Below are 19673 nucleotides of genomic sequence, written 5' to 3'. Positions count from 1 at the left end.
ACCGAAATACAGTCCCATCGATTTAGAAGTGTCCAGGATCATATGACGTAATGATTACTTATGCCTGTTATGGCAGTGGTGTCGGATTACATACATGTATACATAGGGGCATTACCTTTAGTCCACCCGACACTGAAACATGTCATTGTTACGTCACCATCGAGAACCAATTATACCCTGGCATTGGTACATATATTCATCACGTCATATGCTCATATGCTACTAAGGGACATACGCATCGTAGCACATGACGAAAAACATTACTTGCACGCTCTGCTTGCGCAAGTAACTAGAACTGCACTCTGTCGAGTGGCTACTTGCGCACTAGTAGGCCATAAATGGCCTACTAGTGCGCAAGCAGAGCGTGCAATTACTGTTGACCGCTACGAACTTTCAAATCTCAGCCTCTCTGTAAAACATTGAAATTAAATACTAAAGTCGGGTTATAACTGGCCGTTAATGGTGACGTAATTACGATATGTTTCAATATTGGTTAGCTAACAGGTAATATGTAAGTTGTAAGTTGAAAAGTAGTATATTGTGGTCACTTACTTGGGTTGTTTTATGCGTATGCCGTGGGATATAGTGTGACATAATGAAGATATGTATCAATGACGGGATATAACTGGCTTTCAATGGTGACATTATTACAACCCAGTCTAGGGCAACCTTGGGTCGCAACATTAAAATGGACTCCCTCCTACCCAGTTCCCAATTCAGTCAGGCCACACATGGTTAAAATCCTATGGCTGTAGGATTTATTCAAGATAAAATGCATTTACAGCAGGGGTGCCCAAAAGGTAGATTGTGATCTACCAGTAGATCACAAAGGCTGTGCAGGTAGACCACATGACATTCCCTTAAAACATAATATGTAAACAAAAATCACAAAGCTCCTCCTCTTTTTGGCATCCGTCACTTGAATTGAGGTGACTTGATTGAGAGCCTGTCAGCTCCCTTTACAGCTTTAGTTGTATAAAAATGTGCGAGGCAAAGGACCACTTCCATACAGAATGGGAGGAAGACTATTTTTTCCCATCACATTTCCCATTATAAGTGTGTTTTTCTTATATGTTTCTAATATTTTTGAGTGGTGCAACCACTCCAAGGAACAGCAATGTACCTATGTCCATCCCTATGTTTAGAGTACCAACAGGGGGCGCTGTTGCACCACTCACTTCAGACTCGTCTGATTTTTCTTATCTGTTTCTTATATTTTCTCCTTTTTTTTGGGTAGATCTTGTTGAGCTCGTCATTTTAAAAGTAGATCTCAATTCAAAAAGGTGTGGGAGCCCCTGATTTACAGGGTACAATACCTCAGGGTGGGGACCATAACACAGAACACAACTCCTAACAAACAAAGGAAACCAAAATACAAAGTTGACAAAGAGAGGTCACCCACCCCTACCGAATACATCTAGATCACATCACAACGCTAAAAACTGAACAAAGTGCTGGTGCTTAGAACTTGGCTAGAAGGAAGACATCAGATGTACTGACAACAGGCAGCTTTATAGGTGAGCCTGGTCAGAGGAGCCAATCACCAGCAAGGTCCACCTGGTAGTTAGCCACTCACATTCATGCACCACTCAGTCTACTCACACAAGCTGGCAACCACTCACTCAATCACTACTCATCCCACATTCACCCCAGCTGGTCCTCTATCAGTCACTCCTCACTCTTTCACACAAACACTGAGGGAAAAAGACAGAGCACCACAGGAATATACGTGACATTATGACCCACAGGGCCATAACAACATAATAAAGGTAGGTTTCAGATTACATACATGTATACATAGAGGCATTAGACGAGATAACAGTACATGACGTCTTATATACATTGTGTGAACAAAAGGCTATTAGCCCCATCTGGTGACCTGGGGTGACACCAATAAATACATGTGAACATGATTGAATAGAATACATATAGAACATGATTGATATTGTCAATTCTGATTGTATACTCATGATTCTGATTAAATACATGATTCGCATGATTAGAGGCAATGCCAAAGATTATTTACAACATGATCTGACGATTATATAAAAATAGAGAAAAGTAGAAAAAGTTTAAAAACATTTTGACAATATTGAAAGCAGGCAAGCAGCAAGTACAGTAGAATCCCAAATAGCCCTAAGGGCTATAAATGGTCACCTTCAAGGACGGTAAAGGTGTATACACCAATTTCCAAAATCTGTTGTCTTATTTGTAAAAGACAGAACCAGGAAAAAGAAAACAAAAATACACAAGAACTCTAATCCTCTATTGGTTATATTTAAAGACATGGCCTAATGTCAAACTCTTCATTGAGTCCTACGGGTGCCATCGTTTTAAGGTAGTGGATCCACCATAATTCTTTTTTTAAGAGGAGATTGTCCATATCGCCACCTCGTCTAGGAAGGCGTACTTTTTCTATACCCATGGTATCTTAAAGATGAGACATTGTGGTGAGCCTTTTTGAAATGCAGTGCTTTTTTCATCCCCATTTCTGATGGTACTCCTGTCACTGTGTTCTGCAATGCGTGTTTTCTATGCACGTTTTGTTTCCCCGACTGATGGATAATTTTGAATTATTAAGATTGAATTGTTTGTGGATGGAAGTTTACACATTCCCAATGACTTATTCTTCATATGCCCTGTGCCCTGCATAATTATGAATCGTTACTTATGCCCCATGCCCATGTATTTGCCATGTGCCTCAGGTCACATGCACTGTCCCACTGATTTCGGTTTTCACTTCTCCCCTAGCCCGCGAGTAAGATATAGAATTGTTATTTCCCGTTTATCTCCTCCCTGTTGGAAAACATGTTATTTTGGCCTTGGTGCTTTGCCAACGCAGACAAGCCGTCTCCCTTTAACTATACTAGTCTCCAACTAGTAGCCCGTAACTTGAGTTATAAACTAAATCTGCCCTTAAAAGACATACATATCCCATGCATTATGCTTCCTGGTTTTGATAGGAAGTGACAGTGAATCATCCTTTGGTTATTTGACACGTTGCGCTCTGTGCCTTCTCAAATCTTGATTAAAATGATATATATACCGTCTCCATTTTGGAGACGGCAGAGAGACATTTTGTAATTTGGCTGTATGTGGGATCTGTTCCTGTGCTCTCCGAACTGAAAATGAATTGACAAAAACCATATATGCTCTGACTGGACAATCATTCTTTCGGTGGACTAATTTTTTCTATTGGGTATTTAAAGGTATTTTTCTAAAGAGTATTTCCTGCTTAAGGTAACATTTGGATATTGATCATTCTCTTAAAAGTATTCCTGTTAAAGCTAATTCTTAACGTTATCATCTAAAAGGTTTTAAACCATTTTAAAGGCTCTCTGCCTAGAGTTGTGGTGCTGAGTATTTATTTGTACTCTTTCAAAAGTATTTTTACAGTTCTATAGTTTCAGCTCTGGTTATCGAAGTAATACAGTAATACAGTCCTTTATATTAGCATTATTAAATATGGATTCATAATATTTCCATTAATTGGCCTTTCTCGCCGTTTTATTTGCATCACCGACATATGCTTTCCCACATAGGGACATCTGAGCAAATAAATGACATGAATAGTTGTACATTTACTTAGTTTTATTTTGCCTCTTATTTTGATCTGTTTTCCCGTTGATGGGTGATAGAAAAAATGTCATTTCTCTGTAGTAGACGAGGGGTATAAAAGCACAATTGAGCTATCATATCCAGCTATAACACATACAGCATTGGATGATCTAATGAACATGAAGTGATCTCTCTCTCCCATACTGACGTCACGTGCACCCAGTGCATGTAAGTGGAGGAGCCGGACAGTTATAGCCTGCAGAGGAGTCTTCTGACCTATTGACCCTCAAGAATGGTCAGCATGGTATACTGACCAGATCAGACTGACTGTCTGATCAAAAACTGCCCATGGTAGCAGAATTGTGTGCACAAATGTACACACTCTTACTGAGAACTGTCCAATTCCAGAGGATTGGCCTTCATAGGAAATATACATTCTATTGACTTGTTTCCCTACAGACTCAGAGACTCAGTCCCATGGGATACCCTTGTACCATAAAGACTTGATTCCATTCAGTTGGATGAAGTGTCATCGCCACAGATCACACCCTGACTTTGGATATGTCATAATGTTTGAATGTTCCACTCACTCACTCAGTCATAAAAGCATTCATTCACAATTCCTTGATCATCGATTGGAAATATGACATTCACTGTACAATAAATGTAATTATTGCAGATTGTGTGTTATGTGAAATCTAAAGCCATGATAAGTGCATGCGTACACCTTTCCCAAAATGAACTTCAAAGAGACGTTTGCCTCACAACAACATGTTGACAACTTCTGGGAATGCATGTTGAAAGGACTTTGCGTCACAAGACATCTCAATGTCTCCATCTTGCAATGAGAGTGACATATGGTAACTGAGCCATGCATTGCACAACAAAGAGAGCTACAGTATATATTGAGGAGGCAGAGAGAAGCCCAGCCAGGATAAGGATACGACAAGGATCCAGGACCTGGATGGAGGGAGAGGAGAGGAACCAGAAGGAACCAGAAAGAAGGATGTCTGATGAGAGCGTCTTGGCCACATCGCTACACAGACCAACCCCGACGCTCTGACCTGAGCATCCCAGACGATCCCAGGCAATCCAAGGCACTACAACCAGAGGCTCAGGGGTTATTTACCCAGACGATCCAAACCCCTGCCGCCTGCCACGCAACCTCTCTCCCTCAAGAAGACAGACGACCCAAAGTCTGCCTCTCTCTCAAAGCTCTCAACAAACCAACACTCAGGAAAGTGATGCATTACATCAAGTTTCTAAGTTCATGGCAAAGGACATTATCTATCAGATAATTTCATTATCATTTTGAACCTGCATTAACCCTTGTTTAAGAATTCTTTGATTATTGTGATCCATTCTACTAAGTTTGTATATAGCTTAGGTATGGAAATAAATTGATTCATATTTTTAAACAAGTCTATTATTTGCTCAAGAGTTGAACTTACTGGTTTTTGACACATGCAAAGTAAAAAGGCTATGTAATGGAAAAAGATCTCTTACCTTCAGATTCCATAGATTTATTGAGATAAAATAATAATTGATTATTTTATAATCTTTTTAATTATTTTATTAGTGGTTTAAACTTAAGGGTTAAATACAAATTAATCTTGTGCTTATTCCTAAACTCATTTCACTGGTGCCCCTTCTAAAATTCAGATTGATTTGACTCTTAATTTTGAAAACTTATAATTCAGATTTTTGAATAATTAATTCATAATTATGAATTCCACTGATATAAAATCTACAGGATTAAATATATACACACACTACATCTCTGTGAAGTGACATTGAGCACATGACCCACAGCGTCTATTTCCATCTGGTAGATCATCTAGAAAAGTATGACGTTGTTCAGGAGGCAAATCTGACTTTACCACAATGTCTCTGATGTTATGTGCCCTTCTATAGACTAGACGAGGGGTGGTCTGAAAGGACTTGTCCAAGTTAGGGTCTGAACTGAGTAGATGCCAGTGTGTTTTCATAGTTTAAAAAATCACACCCGTGTGAACTGAGTGGTGCAAGGTCTTATATAGTCTGATCAGCTATGTCAGTGACGTCACACACTAACCATAGTAACCATGCTCACGTTTGCACGTTCACGTAGGTACACAGGTACACAAACATACAGACAAAGCTGGTTGTTGGAGTGGTTTGCACCACTCAAAAAAAAGATTGCCCGGGGTATTGTGTGACACATAACAAAGGTTGTATTGAAGTGCATGGTTTTCTTTTTTGTAGGTTGTAGACATTCTTGTTGGGTTTTTTGGCATACTTTCCTTGCAGCTTCGTCATTTTTTCTATCACCCATCAACGGGAAAACAAATACAATTTTCCCTTTATTGTCAATGGCATTTAATGTTTGTGTTGCCACAAATTTATACGTCATATTTGGTGGACATTTGACCTAATTTCTCCATTCATTGTCAATGGCAAATATGAGACCTGTGTGGACAAAAGCTGTATATAGGAGGGGCTAGCGCCCCTCAAAAATATATCAATTATCATCATCATACATCACATTCCGTGCCAATTAAATCATCACATTCATGGTACACACAGACACAAAGAAGGAAGAAGGAACATTTGACCTAATTTCTCCTTTCCTTGTCAATGGTAAATATTGAGACGTGTGGGGACAAGATTTGGCGGACATTTGACCTAATTTCTCCTTTCATTGTCAATGACAACTTGTGTTGTCAAAAGCTGTATATAGGAGGGGCTAGCACCCCTCAAAAATCGCACCTGTGTGAAGTGAGGGGCGCTCTTATCATCATACAAAATCTCATTCCGGCCAATCACAATTTGCTTCCTCACTTTTGTCGTCAATGTTTGTGTTTGCACAAACACTCACAACTGGCCATTTATTGTCAATGGCATTAGATAGATAGATAGATAGATAGAAATGTTACAACAGCAACATGCAGCCACATCACGCAGCGTCAAAACAGACATTCGATGTTTGTGTTAGGACAATGTTTGTGTTTACACAAAGCTGGACATAGGAGGGGCTAGCACCCCTCAAAATTCTTTTAATGTATTTTTATTTCACACTTGTGTCATGCACTAGGGGATACATGGCAAAAACAGGGAGTCCACACATGAGTATAAACGTTTTAAATTATATTTATTATATTAAAGTAAATAAAGAATAGCAAAGTAATGAAGGGTGGGATGTGAGGATATCAGTTATCAGTAATGTTTGCAGTGTATGGATGTGTGGAGAGTGGTGTGTGCGTGTTGTATGAACTGGTGCAAAACATAACTGAAACAAAAGGGTGGTTAGGCCCTTGAGCCAGGTGGCAACCCGTAGCAGGTCCTGCTTGCAGGGAGGACAGAGAGAGACTGAGCTGCAGCCAGGAGAGCTCCCTATATACTGCCCTAAGCTCCACCCACCTCAGGTGAGCACAATAATGGGCTGACGGCCTGCTCCACTCTGCCATCACAGAGGCTGCCGGCTAGCCTACAGTGAGGCAGAGGGGGCAGGGCCATCACACTTGTGTGAAGTGAGGGGCACTCTTATCATCATACATCATCATACATCACATTCCATGCTCAGCCAATCAGCTGAGCACATTCCATGCTCAAACGGACACGCATGCACATAAGCTGCGCATAGGAGGGGCTATAGCGCCCCTCTTTTCTTTTAATGTTGTGACCCATAAAAAAATCTATGGTTTTTTCGGACATACAAGAGTTCTCGACCCACTGTTTGGGAAACAGTGTAGTCTATTTCAGTGATGTATACGATTATGTAATCTAAGGCACCGCTCACTTCACACTGGGTGTGATTTTCTTGGGTGTGTTTGCATGCACATTAGGCTGTTCAGGCCACTACGCCCTTCACACCTAGAAAATATGAGGTCAAGTGGTCTCCATGTATGGGCATGTGTAACCCAAGACAAACAATGTGTCAATTGGGGCAATTTGCATCCATGAGCCATTAACATTGAAACACAAAAGAAAATTTCCCCATAGTTTGTCTCCATGTATGGGCATGTGTAACCCAAGACAAACAATGTGTCAATTGGGGCAATTTGCATCCATAAGCCATTAACATTGAAACACAAAAGAAAATCATTTCCCCATAGTTTGCTGACAAATAACGACACATACAAATGTTCATGTTCTCACAATACATATCAATATTTTTTTAAGTGGTGCAACCACTTCCTTATGACTATGTGTGTGGGTCGGTCTCTGGCTGGCTGGGTAGGTATGAGCACGAAAACAGCATGGTTGTTTTTCACCACCTGTGCGCAACCTAACACACACACAAACACACACGCACATATTAACTGTATATATGGTGATTTCGGGTGCCGAAAGTCAGGGCCGGATCTAGCCAGCACCACTAGGGTGGGCAGGTAGAATATTAGGGTGGGCGACCTGCGTTGGCCTCCTTGGGTCCTGGCCTGCTTGAAAAGCCACAAAGAATGGCATTTAAGAATTTTTCCCCAAAATTTAAACCTCAAATTATCAGGTGCGATGTCTGGCTTCTTCCCTCACAGATCTGAGTTTACACTCGGTCACTCTGAAACGATCAGTCTACCGCCTGTTTCTTGGTCGAGAGCTTCAAATTGTCACTGTCGGGAGAAAATCTTGTATGTCCGAAAAAACCATAGATTTATTTCCATGAAAAAAGCGCATCGTGGCATTTTGACCTTTCTAGCGATGAAAAAAGCGCATCGTGGCGTTTTGACCTTTCTAGCGATGAAAAAAGCGCATCGTGGCGTTTTGACCTTTCTAGTGATGAAAAAAGTGCATCGTGGCGTTTTGACCTTTCTAGCGATGAAAAAAGCGCATCGTGGTGTTTTGACCTTTCTAGCGATGAAAAAAGCGCATCGTGGCGTTTTGACCTTTCTAGCGATTAAAAAAGCGCATCGTGGCGTTTTGACCTTTCTAGCGATGAAAAAAGCGCATCGTGGCGTTTTGACCTTTCTAGCGATGAAAGGTCAAAAGGTGAAAGGTCAAAAGGTCAAAGGTCAAAAGGTGAAAAAGCGCATCGTGGCGTTTTGACCTTTCTAGCGATGAAAAAAGCGCATTGTGGCTTTTGACCTTTCTAGCGATGAAAGGTCAAAAGGGCAAAGGTCAAAAGGTGGAAAAAGCGCATCGTGGCGTTTTGACCTTTCTAGCGATGAAAAAAGCGCATCGTGGCGTTTTGACCTTTCTAGCGATGAAAGGTCAAAAGGTGAAAGGTCAAAGGTCAAAATGTGAAAAAAGCGCATCGTGGCGTTTTGACCTTTCTAGCGATGAAAAAAGCGCATCGTGGCGTTTTGACCTTTCTAGCGATGAAAAAAGCGCATCGTGGCGTTTTGACCTTTCTAGCGATGAAAAAAGCGCATCGTGGCGTTTTGACCTTTCTAAAGATGAAAAAAGCGCATCGTGGCGTTTTGACCTTTCTAGCGATTAAAAAAGCGCATCGTGGCGTTTTGACCTTTCTAGCGATGAAAAAAGCGCATCGTGGCGTTTTGACCTTTCTAGCGATGAAAGGTGAAAGGTCAAAAGGTCAAAGGTGAAAAAGCGCATCGTGGCGTTTTGACCTTTCTAGCGATGAAAAAGCGCATTGTGGCCTTTTGACCTTTCTAGCGATGAAAGGTCAAAAGGGCAAAGGTCAAAAGGTGGAAAAAGCGCATCGTGGCGTTTTGACCTTTCTAGCGATGAAAAAAGCGCATCGTGGCGTTTTGACCTTTCTAGCGATGAAAGGTCAAAAGGTGAAAGGTCAAAGGTCAAAATGTGAAAAAAGCGCATCGTGGCGTTTTGACCTTTCTAGCGATGAAAAAAGCGCATCGTGGCGTTTTGACCTTTCTAGCGATGAAAAAAGTGCATCGTGGCGTTTTGACCTTTCTAGCGATGAAAGGTCAAAGGTCAAAAGGTGAAAGGTCAAAGGTGAAAAGGCGCATCGTGGCGTTTTGACCTTTCTAGCGATGAAAAAAGCGCATCGTGGCGTTTTTACCTTTCTAGCGATGAAAAAAGCACAGCGTGGCGTTTTTACCTTTCTAGCGATGAAAAAAGCGCATCGTGGCGTTTTGACCTTTCTAGCGATGAAAGGTCAAAGGTCAAAAGGTCAAAGGTCAAAAGGTGAAAAAGCGCATCGTGGCGTTTAGACCTTTCTAGCGATGAAAAAAGCGCATCGTGGCGTTTTGACCTTTCTAGCGATGAAAAAAGCGCATCGTGGCGTTTTGACCTTTCTAGCGATGAAAGGTCAAAGGTCAAAAGGTGAAAAAAGCGCATCGTGGCGTTTTGACCTTTCTAGCGATGAAAAAAGCGCATCGTGGCGTTTTGACCTTTCTAGCGATGAAAAAAGCGCATCGTGGCGTTTTGACCTTTCATCGCTAGAAAGGTCAAAGGTCAAAAGGTGAAAGGTCAAAAGGTCAAAGGTCAAAAGGTGAAAAGCGCATCGTGGCGTTTTGACCTTTCTAGCGATGAAAAAAGCGTATCATGGTGTTTTTACCTTTCTAGCGATGAAAAAAGCGCATCGTGGCGTTTTGACCTTTCTAGCGATGAAAGGTCAAAGGTCAAAAGGTGAAAGGTCAAAAGGTCAAAAGGTGAAAAAAGCGCATCGTGGCGTTTTGACTTTTCTAGCGATGAAAAAAGCGCATCGTGGCGTTTTGAGATTTCTAGCGATGAAAGGTCAAAGGTCAAAAGGTGAAAGGTCAAAAGGTCAAAGGTCAAAAGGTGAAAAAAGCGCATCGTGGCGTTTTGACCTTTCTAGCGATGAAAAAAGCGCATCGTGGCGTTTTGACCTTTCTAGCGATGAAAAAAGCGCATCGTGGCGTTTTGACCTTTCTAGCGATGAAAGGTCAAAAGGTCAAAAGGTCAAAAGGTGAAAAAGCGCATCGTGGCGTTTTGACCTTTCTAGCGATGAAAAAAGCGCATTGTGGCGTTTTGACCTTTCTAGCGATGAAAGGTCAAAGGTCAAAAGGTCAAAGGTCAAAAGGTGGAAAAAGCGCATCGTGGCGTTTTGACCTTTCTAGCGATGAAAAAAGCGCATCGTGGCGTTTTGACCTTTTGATCATTAGTGTTTCATTAGTGTTTCATTAGTGTTCGTTAGTGTTTGTTAGTGTTTCATTAGTGTCCGTTAGTGTTTCATTAGTGTTCATTAGTGTTAATTAGTGTTCATTAGTGTTCATTAGTGGTTCATTAGTGTTTATTAGTGTTCATTAGTGTTCATTAGTGTCTCATTAGTGTTCATTAGTGTTCATTAGTGTTTCATTAGTGTTCATTAGTGTTTCATTAGTGTTTCATTAGTGTTTCATTAGTGTTCCATTAGTGTTTCATTAGTGTTCATTATTGTTTCATTATCACCTATCTCCAGGACTGCTTGCCCAGGTATGTCCCAAACCACCTCCTTAGGTGACAATTTTTTCAACTTTTTTTCAACTTTTTTTCAACTTTAAGCTATTTTACTTGTTTATAAAGCTTTAAATGGTCTCTTGCTCCCACCTATCTCCAGGACTGCTTGTCCAGGTATGTCCCGTTGTGTTGCAAGTACCTATAAGTACCAGTAGGGGCGCTGTTGTGCCAGAAACAGAGAGAGAGAGATAGTGCTGCACTGTTGTCTGCTAATGAGAGAGAGAGAGCGAGAGTGGAGGGGCAGGGGGAGTTGCACTACTCAGTTCACACGGGTGTGATTTTTCTGTGGCATTGGCTTGATGCGTGCTTCGTGAGTCCCTTGTCCTTTTCCAATGCCGTTTTCCAATTATTAAATCCTTGTTTTGTAAAAACCAAATCCGTCATTGTTCCCCCCAAATTTGCGACATGGGAAACAAAAGCACGCATCAACCTTTGACGAATATTCCAGCCATGGTCTCCCACGATACCAGCCCGGGCAGAATGAGCGTGCATGTTCGCCAACCTTAATGCATGTTCGCTGTTCGGACTAACGGGACTTCGGATCTATGCCGGAGCTGTGGGTTGCGACCGTGCTATTGTGTTCAAGCCTATGTTTACATAATCTGCAATGGCCACTGCTGGGCTGGGAACAACGGGGGCAGCAGCAGGGGCTGCGGTGCTTGTGCAACTAGAAGAACACTACTGGTACTAGGTTGGGCTTGGGGCCGGGGGTTAGAGTTTGTGGAGAGTCGAGGAGCAGTACTGATAGAAATGTTATAATTGGAATGTGAATCTTAATGGGGTCACACAGGATAGAGTGGTCACTTGCTCTAGACAGGTTGAAATTATCCTTATATTGAGTAATACTTCCTCGATTTTGAAGTGGAAGTGGCTAATTTAATAATGATGAAAATGAGAAAGGTTGTATAATTCTTTGATAACCGAGTGAAACTCGGTTTTGGGATATCAAGTCTCAAACACAGACGGACAGTCTGGCAAACAAATGTTAATTGTCCTGGTGTATAGTTTTGGCCTTCAATGAAGCCAGCCTGACCGAGAACAGAGTTCACAGGAGAAAGTGAGAGAATATGAGGAGACCATGAGGTCAGGGGCCATACCACAAAACGGCATATCAGAAAGGATCTAACAAGTACCACCCGACGAGGGTTGTGATTCTGTCTCTGCTGTAAACTGTGGACTCTCCCGACTGGCTGGAGCTGCTGCTAATCCCGTAGCACTGCCAGCAGCAGCTTCGCTAGTGCTAGGCAGAGTAATCTAATCGCGGTAAGGCGAACATCATTAGCTTCTCTGAAACCAAACTTGATGAGTCAACCAAAGACCCAGAAGTTGAAATAGAGAACTATTCTTTGATCAGAAACGACAGAAACAGGCATGGTGGTGGCGTGTGTATGTATATTCACAAAGACACTGAATATGTTACTCGTACTGACTTACAGCATGATGAAATTGAAACTGTGTGGGTTGAATTAATTTTCAAAAAGGCTAAATCAGTATTAGTAGGTCTACAGACCGCCTGACCAACATGGGTTCTATGATATACTTGAGGGGTGCTTAGCTGAGGAGGAATGTGTAGAGAAAATCCTGATTGGCGACTACAATACAGACATGCAACGTAAGGAAGCACCTGTGTTTAAGTCATTCAGTAAGTTCTGTGATCTACATAGTGTCAGTCAGCTAATTACCCAACCCACTAGAGTGTGTGATTCTACTCAAACTGTCATTGATCTCATTCTGTCCTCGGACAAATCCAGAATCTCCAAGAAAGGGGTTATTGTATGTGGGCTTAGTGATCATTTTATGATATTCTGTACCCGCAAAATACAAAAACTTAAGACCGGCTGCCACAAAACAGTCATATCAAGGGACCTCAAAACCTACTCTAGTGAGGTCTTTAACCAAGTATTGGAGAGTCTGGATTGGTCCGATGAGCTTAAAAGCACACTTGTCGAAGAAGCTTGGCTTGGCTTCAAAACCAAATTTACATCAGTACTGAACAACATGGCTCCTTTGAGAACCACCAGGGGCAAAACCCGCTCGGAACCATGGATGAATTCGGACATACTGGCTGCAATGAAAGCCAGAGACAAAAAATGCTCTGAATTTCTAAAATGCAAGTCAAAGCTAGCCAAGCGCTTCGACAGTGTTCGCCAAGCTCGTTTGAACAACCTAAATACACAACGAATCAAGCTACGAAACAGTGTAACTGCCATGACCAAATCAGCTAAAAGTAACTTCATTAATGATAAAGCTCAGGAAAACAAAAACAATCCTCATGAGCTCTGGAAGCTACTAAACAATCAACTAAGCTATGGTCAGAAACTAAAAACCAGATTTTCGAACATAAACATCAAATCGGACAACACTCTCATCACTGACAACTTTGATGTGGCCAACTACTTGAATATCTTCTTTACAAACATAGCAACAACTCTGGTTAACAAACTGCCCTCCCACTCTGGGCTCTTTGGTGTAGAGCACATTACAACCTTCTACAGAAACCTAGGTGTTTGTAAAGACGATTTTAAACTAGTTATGGTAACAACTGATGAGATAATTAAGAAACTGAGTGCCCTCCAACCCCACAGGCCATGACAACATTCCCTCCAAATTTCTCAGAGACTCAGCCATCTCTATAGCTCCAATCATCACCCACATAGTAAACCTCTCCATCAAACAGGGACAGGTCCCCCAAGATTTCAAACTGGCCAAAGTAACCCCCTTGCACAAGAAAGGGAGTAAATTAGACCCCGGCAACTACCGCCCTATTTCTATTCTTAGTTCCATCTCGAAAGTGATGGAAAAAATAGTCTATGAACAGGTTGAAAAGTATCTTGCCACTAATAAATTATTGTACGAGTTCCAATCTGGCTTCAGAACATCCCACTCCACTGACACATGCCTTCTCTATTTGAGCGACCACATCAAACAAGAGGTGGACGCTGGCAAATACTGCGGCATGGTCATGCTGGACCTCCAAAAGGCTTTTGACACCGTGAACCACTCCATACTGGTTAACAAGCTAAAAGCAATTGGTTTCGATAGCACATCAGTGAGCTGGATGCAATCCTACCTGGAGGGGAGAGAACAGATGGTGGAAGTGAACGGAACACTGTCCCCCCCCCTCCCAGTGAGCTGTGGCGTTCCACAAGGAAGCATACTAGGGCCTCTACTGTTCCTAATATATGTAAACGACATGACTTCAGCCTGTGACTGCAACTTGTTCCTGTTCGCAGATGACTCAGCACTGCTGGTCTCGGACAGGGACAAACTGCAGGTTGAAAATGCCCTCAGCTCTGAACTCGGTAGAATCTGCACCTGGCTCGCTGATAACAAACTATCTTTACACCTGGGAAAAACTGAATCCATTCTCTTTGGCTCTATTAGTAATCTCAGCAAGGCAAATGGCTTCTTGGTTAGAGTGGGTGACCATGTTATCACACGTAAAGATGAAATTACCTACCTAGGTTCCATCCTGGAGGCTAATCTTTCCGGTGATAGAATGGCCACCAACGTAATCAAAAAAGTCAACCATAGAACAAGATTCCTCTACAGGATCTCCTCACTGGTCAACAAAAACACCTTGAAGACCTTAACAGGAGCCCTTGTACAGGGTTTCTTTGACTATGCATGCACCTCCTGGTACCACAGCACCTCAAAGGCCCTTAAAACCAGGCTCCAGACTTCCCAAAACAAACTGGTCAGGCTCCTACTTGATCTAGCCCCCCGAACCCACCTCACCCCTGCCCACTTCGACAGGCTGGAATGGCTTAGGGTCGACGACAGAGTACAGCATCTTGCAATGGGTCTGGTCCACAAGATTCGATACACCACCAAGATACCCATGTACCTGTCTAGATACTTCCTTAATGTTAACGAAGTCCACACCCACAACACCAGAGGGAGTGCAACGAACCATGTACAACCCAGATTCGGCACAAACAAGGGACTAAATTCTTTTCGCTCCTATGCCACCAAAATGTGGAACGCCCTACCAACTGTCATTAAGACATGCGAATCCCTTGACTCCTTCAAAACCGCTCTCAAAGGGCACCTACGGATGGCTGCAATTCGAAACTGGCCCCCGTAAAATCTGAATCCCCCCCCCCCCCGCCCCCCCCTTTTTTCCCCTCACTGTATATATCTCTTTTCCCTTTTTACCTCCTTTATGATGAATTCCTGTTATGTCTATAGAAGTGTCTATTTGTACGTCTCTAAATGTTTTGATGATTTGAACATGGTGGACCCTATTGGAAACAAGTGTAATGCTTAATTGGGTCGTCCACTCACAGTTAACAGCCTTTGTATTGAGTTTGTGCTTGAAATGTACTGTAATTCTGCAAACTGTTAATAAATTCTTCAATCAATCAATCAATCAATAAGAGAGTGGTAACACGCTTTGATCTCGCCGCAAAGCGGGTGCCTATGGGCGATAGTTCCAAACATTGCTCCTATGGCTGGAACTATTCCATTGAGATAGAATGAGCACTTCCGCATTCCATTGTTACAATGAGAGTCAACGGGAGTGTCATTACTCTCTTTTATACTACTCTGGTGCTAGGTTTAGCTTTAGCAACCAGAAATCTGCGCATAGTCGGTTGGTTCACTTCAAATTACAAAAGAGAGAGCGATAGAGAGACAGAGAGAGAATGAGAACACCAAGTAGAAATTTGGAGAAAGAGTAACCAAATAATTTCGGCGACAGACGGCGGAAGAAACTGTAGCTGAGCAGCTGACAGGCAGTGTGACTGTGTCCGTGTGCTGTGCTATGTGGACCGGCGTTTACTGTACACAACAAGCAAGTGAAGCGACTGGCCACTCCCTCCCTGCACCTCCTAACCAATCAGTAACTACTTTGAATGAGGGACGTTACGGTTGACAAATCAGGGCTGGTTATTCAAGCAGAGAGCGCTCTGACCATTTATTTCTTTTAAATTTGGGATTTCTGCATGCCATCACGTTTGGTGGGGCAGTCGCGGCATGTAGGGGGGCATTGCCCCCCCCAGGCCTAGCCCATGCCTATATATCCGGCCTTGGTGTGTGTGTGTGTGTGTGTGTGTGTGTGTGTGTGTGTGTGTGTGTGTGTGTGTGTGTGTGTGTGTGTGTGTGTGTGTGTGTGTGTGTGTGTGTGTGTGTGCGCGCGCGCGCGCGTGGCTGCATGCGTGCGCTTACGTAGAGTGTGCAAAACTAGCAAACTACTACCATTCAGTGCCACATTTCTTGTGCACACTGCCAATATGCCAAGGAATATATGATTAGATTGGGCACATATGGCTGGTGACTGCAGTCAGATTGCTGTCAGGAGTTTTCCAGATTAAAGTGTTCTCACCCCCTTGGAACCAGGGGGCCCAAAAGGACCTTCTGGGCCCTCTATGAACATCCAGAAGTTGCCCTGTTGATATATCTTGCAGGAGGGCTTGAGAAAGAATTCCCCCAAACAGATCTATTAGCCTATTGAACCACTAGATGGCCTTACTTCCCCTTATTTGAGTCCTAACCATATAAGTGTCAACTTGTCAAGTAAATCTGATGATGATCTATTGTAGTACTAGCACATACTGTATGTGCTATAATAGAGGGATATCATACAGTTTGACTTTATTGTGAAATATTTCACAATAAAGTAAAACTGTGCTTAATGAAAAAGATTATTTTATATAATAGCCACACACATGACAGCCACACATACTATACCCACTGTATGTTTTGTTATAGCTCTGGTCCATAGCTAGGTGTGTTATAAACATGTAGTAAGTAAATCATCTAAACACATCTGGATTGGTTGTCAATGTTCTTCACACTACCGGTCGATAGATAGGCTTTTTCCTGATCGGTGCTACTATTGGCTAATTGTCATAGACTGTTCTCTAATTGGCCCTGCGTGGCGTCAATCATATTGTTTTCTTCCTCCGTTGGCCACAGACAGTACTCGCCTCAAAATGCATTGTGTGGGTGCGGCAGGCAGCACATCGCAGCAGACTCCTCTTCGTGGTGCTGTTGCGTTATTGTGTCTCTGAAGTGTGGCGCGCCGTTACCATTAGGCTGTGTGTTACATTGTATCCGATAGAAGCATAGAGGATACAACAAGTCTATTCTTCTCGAAGACGCGGCGATAGAAGACGTCTCGTCAGACAGTGCGAGCTCAGGGGAGGGGAAACGTGAGATGTTGCCGAATGCCGACTCGACTGTGTCATTGAATGTAGCTTCTTGAAGGAATATAAAACTGTGCTGGAAAGTGGAAACTTTAAACCGGGGTTTTCTCTCTCTCTCCCTCTCTCTCTCTCTCTCTGGGCTTTTTGACATCCTGAAGTGTTAGTAGCCTACGCCGCGCTGACGCTATGGAGGCCATAGCCAAATTCGACTTCACAGCTACAGCGGATGACGAGATGAGTTTTAAACGTGGAACTATATTGAAGGTATGCTATCCTTTGTTTCTCTATTATACAGCTGGCCTACACTACACCATCTGCAAGAAAATAATATATCAGTTTAGTGGAACTGTAAACTGTTTCGTTAGCAGCCTTATATCTTATCAGGCTAATTTGCTTGGAGATAGTTTGTTAATGTCCAGTATTTTCGTCTTAGTCAAGACTACAAAGCCCATTCGTGTTGTACTGTATGCCACATTCATACAAGGGATGGTACTATATTGCCATTTGCGTCTATGGCTATATGTACTCCATGGTCTTGTATTTGTTCTATATAGCTACACCTATATAATATATCTGTGGTTCCAAACATGTCTAAATTGGACAATTAGTTAACAGTTTTGCCACTATATATATATTAGCAAATATCTGGAAAGGCTATGGCATAATGTATTCTGTACTTGTATGAGGCTTTAGCATATTACTAATATATTAGCCTTGGTACAAGACTATATCACCCTTTAAAAGTTCACATAAGCCTCATGGTGGGGCATGAGGGTGGTGTGGGTAAATGTGGCGCTAGTGTTTACAACCACACCCCTTCCCTGGGAATTTGACAGCTCTGTAATTTCAGGGTCTGTCAGAGGGAAAACGCCAACCTCACATTGACCATGGTCAGTGAGAGTGGCCTGGGGAACCCCTTTTGGAGTTTTTACATTTACCTTTTTTTTTAATATGTAACACCCGGGAATCGAACCCAGGAAAGCCAACATCTTAACCAATAAGTCAAAGGGATATCCCTATATGACTCGGGGAGATATTAGACTTTTAGGCCATCAGGCTGAGGTTGTGAGCCACTATACAGCAACATAATTTTTGAGGGGCGCTAGCCCCACCTATGCCCCGCTTTGTGTGTGTGTGTGTGTGTGTGTACCACTCAATGTGATGATTTGATTGGGTGAGAACGGAATGTGATGTATGATGATAATAGTGCCCCTCACTTCGCACAAGTGTGATTTTCTTTTTCCAGAAAACTTAGGTCAGGATTTAGAATCGGCCTTAGGTCTAAAACCATCGTGAGCCCAGTGTTACTACATCTGAGACATAATACTGCAGGCAGCCAACATGTGGTTACTTTGCATACCAGCTTCTTAATTCAGACCCATAGGAGGTCTCCTGCATGGGAAAGACAGACAGGACCACCGCTCATCCAAAGGCCAAAGGGAATTTGGGGGCATCTGGGCTATGAGCTTGTAGATCTGCTATTTTTCAATAGCTAAATTATAACAATGCTTAAAACACCAAAAGGGGTTCCCGCCCAAAATGGTTTAAGGTTATTGTAGCAGTCAATTTATATTGGGGGTCGGGAGGGGGCGGGGCGGGGGTCCCGAGACATTGCCAAAGCATTTCCGGGGGTCCCCGGCCAAAAACGTTGAGAACCCCTGTACTAGACTACAGACTACTGTGTTGCTACACTTTTGTCTCTGTATATTTGTGCACAATGCATTTACTGCATTTATGCATATTAGCAGCAGTGGTTAGGCACAGCAACCAGGAGGCAGCTGATCTATGGGTTACCCCGTGAAAACCGAGGAAGCATCTGTGCCATTTGAGACTTTAACCACTTTAATGATGCATTATTTTACACTTTGGCTATTCAAAAGCAGCAGATATACAAACTCATATAGCAACATAGGTTTTTCAGAAAACTGTTAGGATTTAGAAGACATTTTTAGAATCTGCCTCAGTTCTTAATGGGCTAAGTGACTCTTGGCACTCTGATCTTCATCTTTGCAATGAAAGCTTGTTTCTGAGCAGTGATGCTTTTCCACTGTCTACACATGGTAGCCTGTATGTGTGGATATTGTCTCGGACCACTTGTTTTTCACAACAGTTACTTAATCGGTTACGACACAGTGTAAAATAAAATCTGTGGCCTGTATCGGAGTAAACATATAAGCCTATTCTGAGATGTAAGCCAATTCTGAGCTTTAAAAAAATCTCCTGTTACTGTAATTTTGTCAATAATGTTACAGTATTTTTCAGTTGCTCCTGATGCCATTATATACTAAAAAAATATGTGCCACATGCCAAATGTGTCGGCATGGCTCCAAACAAGTTTACAGAATATAAACAACAGAACTATTATTTTGATTCAAGTTTTATTTAAACAGGACAGTAAAAATAAGGGTAAAAGACTGTGTGTGTGTGTGTGTGTGTGTGTGTGTGTGTGTGTGCGTGTGCGTGTGCGCGCGTGTGCGCGCGCACGCGCGCAAACAGTTGGCATGGATCTCAGCAGTCTACTCTGCTGTGTTGGGCAAGTCTTAATGCAATCTCTCTGGAAAGCTTTGTCGAAAACTGCCTCAGCCCTCAGCTGCTAGATTCTGAGAA

General features: G+C 42.5%; 1 protein-coding gene across 4 annotated transcripts in view; it reads left to right on the top strand.

The window, feature by feature from the left end:
• The first annotated feature begins 1686 nt into the window (after positions 1-1686).
• Positions 1687-19673, top strand: part of LOC306921582 (growth factor receptor-bound protein 2-like) — a 42710-nt gene continuing 24723 nt past the window's right edge. For 2 of the 4 annotated variants that reach the window (XM_079498771.1, XM_079498768.1), the window contains exon 1: positions 16869-17330. In XM_079498771.1, the coding sequence (XP_079354897.1) occupies positions 17253-17330 (78 nt within the window). In that variant the 5' untranslated portion in view covers positions 16869-17252. Of the gene's footprint in view, positions 1770-16868; positions 17331-19673 lie in introns of those variants that run through there. The other 2 variants (XM_079498770.1, XM_079498769.1) reach the window with 2 other exon arrangements.

This window comes from Electrona antarctica, assembly GCF_951216825.1.
Source record: "Electrona antarctica genome assembly, chromosome: 4".
NCBI classification, from domain to species: Eukaryota; Metazoa; Chordata; class Actinopteri; order Myctophiformes; family Myctophidae; genus Electrona; species Electrona antarctica.
Note: the sequence above shows the minus strand (reverse complement) of the source record. Positions and strands in the feature narration are given on the sequence as shown.